Here is an 11,469-nt window from a genome sequence, read left to right on the forward strand (position 1 = left end):
GAAAGATCAAGGCGAGTGGGTGGAGAAGCCTTACTGCCTTTACCTGTTTTAAAGGGGCTGGTCACAGACTTCCCATCTGGCAGGCAAATAAACCCACCTTAAAGGCAGCCACCTTTTTCCTGGGAGCCTCCCCTCCACCTTTGCTCCAGTCCCGTAAGAGGCTCCCGATTGCCACCTCCTGGGCAGCCCTCGCCACCGGCGCCGACGCCGCCGCCGCCGCCGCCGGCCCCGGGCGGCTCTCCGGGCGCTGCCCCCCCGCCGGCACTCGGCGGCGGAGCCCCCGGCCCGCCCTGGGGGCAGCCCTGACTGCTGGAGATGGAAACAGCCCGGGCACTGCGATAGAGACCGCTCGGTCCGCTTCTCTCCGCGATAACGTGGCTAAACCCACGGAGCCCTCCTTGCAAGTAGGTATTTGGGAAATCCATCCGTACCTAGTGGTAGCCGCCCGTTTTGTTCCCCGAGTGGTGACAGCGTGTCGCAGAGTGATAGCCGTGATACTTTGTGTGGCAGAATTACTATTTCCCTATTAGCAAGCTCCTCGGGATCGGTGGAAGGTGCCTGCTGCTTTTCGAAACAAGAAATCGTGGGAGAGCAACTGAGCTGGAAAGGTACTCTCTCTATGTAGGAAGACCCCACAGGACTTTTAGTTTCCTCCTTGAGGGACATAAATATGAAAGAACTTGCTTTTGTGGTATCCCTTCTGCCATTCATCCAAGATGTTACTTCCACCCATACACAGCTATTACACCCCTCCCCACAAAATACAGATGACATTATTCCTCCACTTGCTGCAAGGCTGCATTCCTCCTGCGCTCTTCCTCCTCCTCCCCAAGGAAGGCTAAAGAAAGGACTTTGTCAGGTTGCCTAGAGAAGCTGGGGGTTCTCCACCCTTGGAGACGTTCCAGACCCGCCAGGACACAGTCATGAGCAACTTCTCTAGCTTTGGAGTCAGCCCTGCTCTGAGCAGGGGTTGGGACTACGGACCTCCCGAGGTCCCTTGTATCTAAATCGTTCAGTGAGTTCTGTGGTTCTCTAACCATACATCTCAGAAAACCAAAATCTAACCCAAGAAGTTTGAACACATGCAAGAGAAATTTGAGAACAAGTAGTTAAAACATTAAGCTTTAAATTTTACATAGCACATGAAGTAAAATATCAGTACAAATAATTCAAATGTTAATGTCATTCAGAGTAGTTATATCTTGAATTTATTCCAGTTTAATCCTGTCTAAAGTGATCTTTCTCAGTCTACGGTGCTAAGTCTCAAATTTTTATGCCCGCCTTCCCCCCACATTTGAATGACTCCAATTGCAGCACCAATATAAGGTTTCCCTGTCTACATCCCATACCTTGAGTTTGCACTAGTGTAATGTATCCATTTCAGTCTTCATCTGTACAATACTGTGCCTTCTTCAGTCTATGATGTAGCAACAGGGCAAACAGACCCACAGCTAACTTCTCCTTTGTGGCAGAACAACATAAGCAAGGCCTACACAGACATGAAATGGGAAAGAACCATTTGCAACTGGAGGGTGAGGCTCTAGGGCAGATCAGGAGCTCATATCCTTCCTAAGGCAAAAAATTTCAGTGTTACAGCCTTACATTCAATTCCTCGGGGCTACCCAAGTTTGCATCTGTAGAATCTCAGAAGGGCCAAAGCTCTAGGGTGAAGAACCTGGGGAGGCTCTGTCTCTGTTTCGTTAGTGGGCAGATACTCCAGACATTTGTTCTAAGCTATTTGGAATAAGCAGGAACAGACTTACTAGGGTTTATTGGAGAGGATGGCCTAAGAGAGATTTACTTTCTTTTTCTCCCTCTTGTTAGTGTTGGCTGATGGGGGTCAGAAATTGGCATACTGCAGCTGACGGTGGTCAGAAATTGTATGTACCACTTTGTTATTTTGTAGATTGGAGTTCACCTACTGTAGCTCCCAGTAAGAATGTGTACAATGGTAGTCAAACAAAATACGGCAAGATCAAGGTCTGCAGCACATCTATAAACAAGCAGAAATACAAAAAAGCAGAAAGCCCAAATGCCTGGAACTTTACTGATATCTGTAAAAGCTCTGCTGCATTGCTTTGCCACATGTCCTCTGCACCAAAATGCAGATCCAAAGGGAAAAAGAGGGAATCTACACAGAAGCTGTACCCAGTACAGTGGAGTACTACACATGATTTATTCACACAACTCTGCTGAGTATTTCATTGACAAGATCTTTTTGTTTGCTCATGACAAGTTTGGATTTTTCATTCGGACAAAGCTAATTCCCTGAGTGTCTAGTGAAAAAAAAGATCTGAAATAAATTAATCTCAAAAAATCTTTGTCTTTACAACCATATTCTATGATTTACACCAACACAAGCTTTTCACTGTCATGGCTCCACAGTGAGGTGGCATGCTTTTTGACGGTAAGAAGATAACTGCATCTTCTAAACTCACTCTCAGCATGTCTTTGGGTTGAATCTCATCCTGGGTTTCTAGTCCCTCTGAGTATTTCTGAATCGCAGTGCATATTTTTTCCTTCCATTCCCCAGTATCCTCTTTCATGTATTGCTGAGATTAGGTATCTAGCTGGAAAATATCACTACACAACACACCTGGGATTTCCTCCTACAGAAATGTGGGCTTGTGGTGAGGGAACTGAGGAGGAATGGTATGCACCACGTCTTGTCTTGCTGTACTTTTGGGACAGTCAAAGGGCATTCCCAAGACTGAGTTGGGACGTGCTTCTTTTGAACTGCAGTTCAGACAGAACTCTTTCATCTGTTTCTTATAAATTGTTTACTGTGTTTGCTGCTCCTCATATTTTAGAAAGAGCTATGAGTTTCGCCATTGTGCTGTTAAATGTCCTAGATGATGAATGAAACTGAACCTAGCCACAATCGCTAGAGTTCCTCACTTGATATTAGTTCCCAAACTATCAAAGAATTCCTACATCTATCAGCCTTTAGTGTTGATAACTTGGATCTGTGCGTCTTGAACTGGCTTTCAATAAGGTGTTATAGTAACATAGGTGTATAGGACTCCCAGGGCCCCAATCACATTCTGCAACAAGCCCACTTCAGACTAAAGGAGAAACTTGCCCTTGATCTGTGGCATCCGATTCATTCTTTTCATCCACTAATTCTACAACTCTAAGAATAAAGTCTGTGATGTCTCTGTAGAGAATAGGGGATGCTCGGTTTCGATATTTCATTCCCTGTAGAGAATTTGTGCACTCTCTCTCTCTTATCCTCACCTCCCTGACCACAGTTTAATATTCTAGTGTTTTCTTTTTTATCTTGGAAAGTTTTCTGGCTCTACTCCACCTTAGAATATTTCAAACAGCTGACTTCAGACAGTCCTTCTGCAGAAAATAGACTCCTACCATCTAGTGGTTTAAGCTGTTGAATTGGTTTTGTACATGGGCTTTTTTCATTCAGAAACTCATACTTTATTTTAAACAGATATTTTAAACTCCTAAAAAAGGAGTACAATTGAGCCCTCTTGGTCACAAAGTGGCTCAGGGACTTGGGGACTTGACTGCACTTGATGGCCGGCGTACGAGTGGGAAGGACTAAACATGAACTACAAGTCCAGTATCCTTGCATAAAACTCCACTTACTTGTTCATCAGCAACATACTCGTAGGTATTTGTCTGCCCACTGATGCCCTGGCTGGACACCTAGTTAGGCACAGAAGCATATTTCCACCGTTGGCCAATCTGCAGGCTTTCTAGCTCTTGGTAAGCTACCCTGCACATGCTCTTCTTGGGCTTGCAAAACAGGAGGAAATTAAATTATTGTACCACCCTGAAAATGAGGAGGAGGAGGACCTTCCTTTTCCCCAGAAGTTACCCGAGAAGATTCTCTTGCCTTCCTATCCCAGTTCTGCTCCCCCTGGTGGTCCAGCGCATGAGGAGCCCCGAGAGGTCCCGGCTGCCTCAAGGTGCTGCGGCAGGAGCGGGGAGCAGCCCGCGCCCCCCATCAGGACCACCCGTAGTGGTGGTCCCGATCAAGGGCCATGCAATCACTTTTGTCTGGTGATAGCTGGGATTTTGTTTCTTCCCAGTTTAAGACTTTTGGTCCAGAAGCCATGAGAAACTGAGGGACCTACGGCAAAAAGAAAAAAAAAAAATCTAAGCTAAACAGGGTTTCACTTCGTCAGGATGCTACACTTTGGATAGGCAAGTGGAAAGGAACACAAACCCAGCCATAATATAATCTGATTCATATTGCCATTCATAAAGCTGCCCTACATGCTACAGGTCTGGGTCACAAGAGTAAGTGATTTTCCAATAGATATTATAGCATATTATATACTCATACATTGAAAAAGTGCAGCTCTACACTTACCATTCCTCTTCGAGAGCACATGCTTCCTGGGCACACTTGAAGATATTTATTTATCTTGGTTGCACTAAGTTTTCACTTTTTTTTGCTTTCATTACTAACCTCAGGGGGAAAAAAAAAAAAAAGATAAAAAAAGTAGAATTCGATTTCTGCTTGACCACTACTAACACAACAGCGTGTGTATGATAAATATAAAATCTGACCAAGATAAATTTGATTTCTAGTAGAGATGCTCATGACTTTTTCAACTAAGTTGTAGAAAAATAGGATTATAATATTTTTAGCAATTGAATCACAGCTCAAAATATAGCCATAGTTCTCTGCGTGACAAGTACACACCTCTCTGTAATTTGTAATTTGTTCATATTTTCTAGTTTTTGTTTCCCACTCTTGAATTAGTTATGCTTAAGTGTGAAAATACCTCACCACCATTGAAAAAAATCATTAACAGTAATAACATGCAGTAAGCAGCCATATCACTAGTCACTTTGATAGTGTGATTGTAAATTTGGTTTTTTCTACACTGACAGCTAAACGTGTGAATTAATCAATTTTTTAATTCCCGGAATTTAAAAAGAAATTTAAAAGCTTTTATGTCTGTTTCAAATCTGCGGTTATTTTTATGGTCCTCTTCTTGACAAATTAGAGTTGCCTCCACGATCTAAACACAATAAGCTTGCCCTTATTTCTCGCTGTTGTAGCTTAATCTTGGTGTTGCAGTGTTGCTGTCCTGTGCAGAAACTAAATAGTTGCCGCTGGTCCCTGTGGTAACAACCTATGTTCATCCTGAGGGATTTCAACGCTGACATCAAGAGAAGATATCAGAAACAGACACCTTGCTGTCTTGCCAGTGGAAAGAGGGCACTGATTGTGGTAACATCTTCCCAACTCACTGTCAACTCTATTCCCAATTCACCTTTCCCACTTGATTTTTGAATCTTGAACTCTTAATTAAATCCAAACATGAAAACTAAAATGAATGCTGAGAGCACCTGTAGATGAAAACCACAATAAAATGCGACACAGATTTTAGGTGATCTGGTTTTCAGCAGCAACGAGGCTAGAGGCCATATGCTGCTGACCCAGTCTCACTTTTTCCTGGCCTCGTCTAGAAGATAACTGAGCACGGCAGGATCTTTAGAGCCAAGAGCTTTAGGTTAAGGGTACAGTGCTGGGATTATTAATAGCACCTTCAGTCAGCTTTTTGATGTGGAGATGATGGCAGGGAGAAGTGAAACTGACTCCGAAACCAACCAGCTGGCATGGAGCTTCACCTCACTCAACTCCACTTTGGTCTCCTGATTAGTTCTTGTCCTACATTCCCGGTTGCTTCCCAAGGCAGTCCTGTAAAGGGAACCTAATGCCTGCATAACATCCCAGTAGGAAAAATAAAAAACTTTTAGATTCTAGTAATTTTTTATTGGGGGAGCAGACTATTTAAGCATATTTGTTCACCATTAGCCTGTTTATAGGGGTGTGGACTTTATTTTTTTATATCATATAGGATCCTATCAGATTTTATATGCTGGGTAAGTAATTTCATATAATGGCACAACACAATCTCAGAAAGGACTTATCTCCCGTCTTCTGTAAATCTTCTATCCAAAAATATATTCAAGAGAAATTCCTATAGCCTTCTCGTTTTTGTCATAGTAAAGTCAATACGGCTATTATCCTTGGCGCATTGAATAAGAAACATATGAAAAACAGGGGTCTTTTCTCAATAAAGCAAATCACCATCTTTGACAGCTTTTCGCCTTCATGATATTAAAGTCCGCTTTCTAGGTTTAATCCTATCCCTACATCCATTTTCACTGGCTACAACTCCATTGTTGTAAAGAGCTGTATTAATTTCACCTTAATGCTTTCCTTCTGCTTCAGATCAAAGGACAAAAGGAGCTATTTACGTAAACATAGGATTACCCACAGGTTTTCTAAGCTTTGAAAGAATCCAAAAAAAGGGATGCTGGTGAACTCGCTTTCCATGTAAGCCAAAATGGACAGAGTGTGGTAACATGCCTTTGTCAAGGGGAGTTAATACATTGAAACTTCTTCATGTTCTTAAAATTGGACTTCCAGCAGAATTTCAACTTCCCTAATCCATAACAGAAACACATCCCCTGGGTAAACTTTTTGCATTTAGACTCCTAGAAAAGTAAGGAAGTATTTTTAATGCCAGTGCATTTAATTCTTTCAGGATATGGATTATTTATAGGAACAGTTTTTAGGAAATGTCTTACCTGGATTGCCAGCAAAACATGACAGCGTGCATGAAAAAGGAACTTTCACTGGTTTCTCTACACTGAAAAGGAGATTTCACTGGTACCCTCTCAGTATCTGTGGTACTGGTGGCACTCAGGAAAAAAAAAAAAAAAAAGTGGCACTCAAGATACCACTTTGAAGTACCTCCTTGAACGAAGGTACCTCTTTGAATGGTGTGTACTGGACCTTGAGTACCCTGAATGTTGCTCAGCATCTCTGCCTCCATCCTCCAAACCCTCTTCATTTTTGAGTGCATGGACAACACTGATGGGGTCTTACAGGCCTTACAGGTTGAGCTCTGGTGCTCAACCTCTGATGAGATCTGCATTCTCATCCAGTGCCTAGCTCAGGACAGCCTTTACAAAATTAATTGCAAGGATGAATACTCTGGTTTTGATGGCTGTGGAAACCATGAAGTGGTTCTTAGAGATGTCTTAGCTGGTTTCATTGGAAACCCTCATGACACCTGTGTTTGCCAGATCTGCAGATTTTTGGACGTAGGCAGTCTCTTTCCAAGAAAGGACAGGACCATTTGTGGCAGAATGCAGGTCCCCAACCTTGCTCATACACTGGGGGTCTTGAGATCCTACCCAACCCAGACAGTTATGAGGCCTATGGAAAGATCTTCACCCTATCCATCTTTGGTTGGAGGTGGAATATGCAGTTGTCTGACTCTGCACTGCTTGACTGAATCTTGCTGTTCCCTGTGAAGTTCTGAAAAGGACTTAGAAATTCTTGCATTTTTCCTGTGCTGATGCCCTACATGAGGATGTTGCTGTCTTACTTCACTTGGGCGCTCTCCAGCTCTCAACATACAGCATACTGGGTCAACAGGACTGAAACAGCCACTTGTAAAGGGGGGTGGGGGTGGGTGGAAAAGGGACCTCCAGCAGCTCCTGGCAATTGAAAAATAATATTTAAAAAGAGAAATTGGTTCTGATGTCTCATTTACATTGTTGCTGCTCTTACATCATAAGATTCCCTCTTCTCACTCTCATCTCTGAGTCCTCTCTACAGATCTATACAGTAAAGCTCTGCACTCAACACAGCTGGGCACAGGAGAGGGGCAGAGGGTGCTGTGAATGGGTGTAGGAATATTGGTGGGGATAGGATGAGGGGTAGTCTTGGGCGCTGGGATACCTCCTCACTCCATTCATCTGCAAAGACATTGGGTGGAGACAGTATTTTTGTGGAAAGCCCCCATTGTTCTTTATGCTTCCCACACGTATCTCAGAAATAAAGAGCTGGGAGTCTCGCCTGGCTGCTGTTTCATCGTGTCATCCCTCCCATAGGCATCATCCATATCCTTGCAGTGAGGACAGGTCTGCTGAAGTGCCCAGCCCTGCTGCCTTCTCACAGCTGGCAGCAGATGATAGTTGTATCTCTGCTATCCCATGACCACAACTGCCAGAAACACAAGGGCCTCTACCAAGGTTTTGATCAGTATTATCATCAACACCAGTGTCTTTCTGTCCCTTATTTTATTGCCAGATTTTTGAGCATAGAAACCTCTGCTGTAGAATCTCAGAAGGGACCTCTGGAGGTCTCTAGTCCAGACCACTGCTTACAGCAGGATTAACTTCAAAGCTTGATTTGACTTGGCAGGATTTGGCATTGATGCTTCAGTTTTGTCCTACGCTCATTACAGTTATTTACTATCTTCAAATCCTTTAATAGTATTTCATTCAAAATACTTCTCTAATGTACTTCTAAAGTACTTCTCTATTAGTAAGTAATGTACTTTTACTGAGACACTCCCCTCCTCATCTTTGGAAGACCTGACGGGTGATTAAAATGTTCTCTACAACTTTGATCATTTTAAATAATGCAGCTAAACCTTTGCTCACAGCAGTAATTAGGTATTCATTGACATGGCTATACTGTCAATTTGAAGACAGCTTTTAATGTGATTGTTAAATTCCACATTTCTCTTTTGTGAGGTGGCTCCAAGTTAACTTCCTTAGTTCCGGTGCCTATTTTTTATATCAGTCAAATCCACTTACCATAATTTTAAATGTATGTAGCCCAGAGAAAGCAAGTATCAGTCTGCTCTCTCAATCTGCCAAGAGAGAGAGCTGAGGGCATCTGGAGTGCTGAATTTCCTTTGGATTAAACAGAGAAACAGAAGCAAGCCTTTTATTTTTTTTTTTTCTCAAAAATTTGATATGCAAGAGGTGGGTTCTGAACCACACGGTCTGTTTGGGGCTTTAAAGAGCCATGGGGGGAGTGAAGTACTAAATCAAATAATGAAGTTGCTTTCCCCCCACCCCGTTCCTGTCCAAAACTGATCTTCCCTAATTTGTCTGAATCATCCTGTTCCGCCTACATGTAGGAAACACACCAAATAACACTGCTTTGCACCTTTCAGACTCGTGTCTGCTGCAGTCCAGCTCGTGCTGTAACTCTCACTGGCTTTGCTAAAGAAACAACTGCAGCAGTGGGATTACTCATCTTGTGATGACAGATTTTAACACCCCTCAGTCATCCTTACTTATATGATACAGTCTTTCCTGATAAAAGCCACGTGACAAGACCAGTATCTCAGCCTTCACGTTGCCATAGGAACAATCCAAACCTAAAGCATCTCCCTGTAAAAGGAAAGAGTGTTTCCTGCAAAACAGGCATAGGAAAGTCATACTCTTGTAAAATCGATGGCACTTTCATTTTCATTATCTAGAATAATTCAAATTGAAAGGAGTTTACACTAATGGTCTTTCCACTTGTGATGGGATGCTGGAGCACAGCCTTCTGCTAAACTTGGAGAAGACCACAGCTTAATTTCCATTTCTTTCTAGGCATGGGCTTTCTTCTTCTAACCTTCCAATAATCCTCTTTAGATTTTTTGTGCTGATAAACTACCCAGTTTCCAGTTTCTACTTTCATCTTTATAGAAAAATAATGGAACGAATACAGCAGCTTTAAATAATTTTGCGTTGATCTTTTGATTGTGATGAGATGACCATGAATGTCAGCATGAGTATGTATGTGATCACAGAAGTGAGACCACAAATTGATCAACATTCTTCCTCACAAGTCATTAAAGCATTTGCCTTTAGGTAAAGTGATATGTTAGAGACCTTTTTTAGGGCTTGGGATTTTTTTTTGAGCAGAGGTGTCTTTTTGTCATAAATGTATTGATGCATGTTGAATTCTGCCTGGATATTTGCCATTGTGAAGCTTACAGAGAATCTGGTCCTAACATGGTTATGGGGCTGTTTTCCAACAAGCACGCGTTTGTTCTACTAAAATTTACCTCACACTCACATCACAGCCCTGATAGTATGCCAGTTCAGCTCAGCTATTTTCTTCCTCCTCAACATTTTCCTGAGGACCCCTCTGATTTCCTTGTTCCTCAGGCTATAAATGAGGGGATACAGTAAGGGAGTAATGTTGGTGTAGACCAGAGACACCATCTTGTCTTGAGCTGGCGAGTAAATGGACTTGGGACGAATATACATGAAGGTGGCACATCCATAATGCAGCAAGGTGATGGCCAAGTGTGAAATGCAGGTGGAAAAGGCCTTGCCCCTTCCCGCGGAGGATGTGACATGTAACAAAGCAGCGGCAATGCACACATACGACGTCAGGATGAGGAGGAAGGGGAGCAGCAGGAGTAGCACACAGGCAGCCAGCAAGGGCAGCTCAGGGGTGTAACTCTGTGTACAGGCCAGGTGGAGCACAGCAGGGACGTCGCAGAAGAAGTGGTTGATACGACGCGACTGGCAGAAAGGTAAGCGGAAAACAGCCACCGTCAACCCCAGGGCAACAGCAAAGCCTCCCAGACAGCATGCCACTGCCAGCCTGAGGCAGAGCCCCTCGCTCATCACAGCTACGTAGTGAAGTGGCTGACAGATGGCAACGTAACGGTCGTAGGACATGGCCACCAGGAGGAAGCATTCAGCCCCACCGAGCGCCACGAAAAGGTGCATCTGTGCAGCACAGCCTATGAAAGAAATGGTGCTGCCGTCCACCACTATCAGGCTGAGGAGTGCCTTAGGGACAATGACTAAGGTATAGCAGAGCTCAATGACAGAGAGCTGACAGAGGAAGAAAAGCATGGGAGGACGGGAAGGCTCCATAACCACTGCCGTGAAGATCATCACGTTCCCTGCCAACGTGACCAAATGGACAATGAGAAAGATAAGGAAGAGGAGCACCCGAAGACAGAGCAGCTCGGAGAAGCCAAGCAGGAGGAACTCCATGGTTGGATCAATGCTCTTATTTTCCCTCTCCGTGCAGCCTTCACATGGCATCTACAAGGAGAGAAACAGAAGGGAGACAGCTGAATTTGACCTGATGCCTGGCAATCAATTCCATATAGGAAATAATGTTGCAGTACTGTAGAACCACTGTTGTAAAGCTCATTGTGTGGGGAGGGAGGTGATTTCATTTAAAAACGAAACTGATTTCACTCAGTCACATTCAACACACTCTCAGACCCATAGTCTCACAACCACCAATGTTCTTGTGCCCAAATGACATGCCTAGGATTATTTGTCATGACATTGATGCCAATGAATGTCAGCTGTTGGGTCTTCATCAGTTCTTCTGAGTTGTTCTTAGGCTGGTGACCACGTGCAGGTTCTGAACATGCATCAGGTACCATTTGGGAGTTGACACTGATTAGTATCTCTGTCCTGTCCTGTTTTTGAGAGTCAGCATGGGTCTCTGCCTCCTGATCTGAGTGTCCTAAGAAGCTGCAGATGGATGTGTTGGGATCTTTATGACCATCAACATCTAGGTCTTGCAGATATTGCAGGCATTCTGCTACTGCTCTTTCTGGTGCTTCCACTCTCAGGCAGACCCATTCGCTCTATTCACACCAATACTGCAGTTCTCTACATCTGTGCCAGAGGTGTACAAAGACAACCAGACAG

At 43.7% G+C, this 11,469-nt stretch overlaps 1 protein-coding gene across 1 annotated transcript; it reads right to left on the reverse strand.

The window, feature by feature from the left end:
• Positions 1 to 9,852: 9,852 nt before the first annotated feature.
• Positions 9,853 to 10,845, reverse strand: LOC309671736 (olfactory receptor 10AC1-like; the record flags this gene model as incomplete). The annotated part of the gene is made up of 1 exon (XM_082483029.1): positions 9,853 to 10,845. The coding sequence occupies one exon, from the start codon at positions 10,843 to 10,845 to the stop codon at positions 9,853 to 9,855; it is 993 nt and encodes a 330-aa protein (XP_082339155.1).
• Positions 10,846 to 11,469: the final 624 nt, after the last annotated feature.

Source organism: Vanellus vanellus (assembly GCF_965231255.1).
Source record: "Vanellus vanellus genome assembly, chromosome: 1".
NCBI classification, from domain to species: domain Eukaryota; kingdom Metazoa; phylum Chordata; class Aves; order Charadriiformes; family Charadriidae; genus Vanellus; species Vanellus vanellus.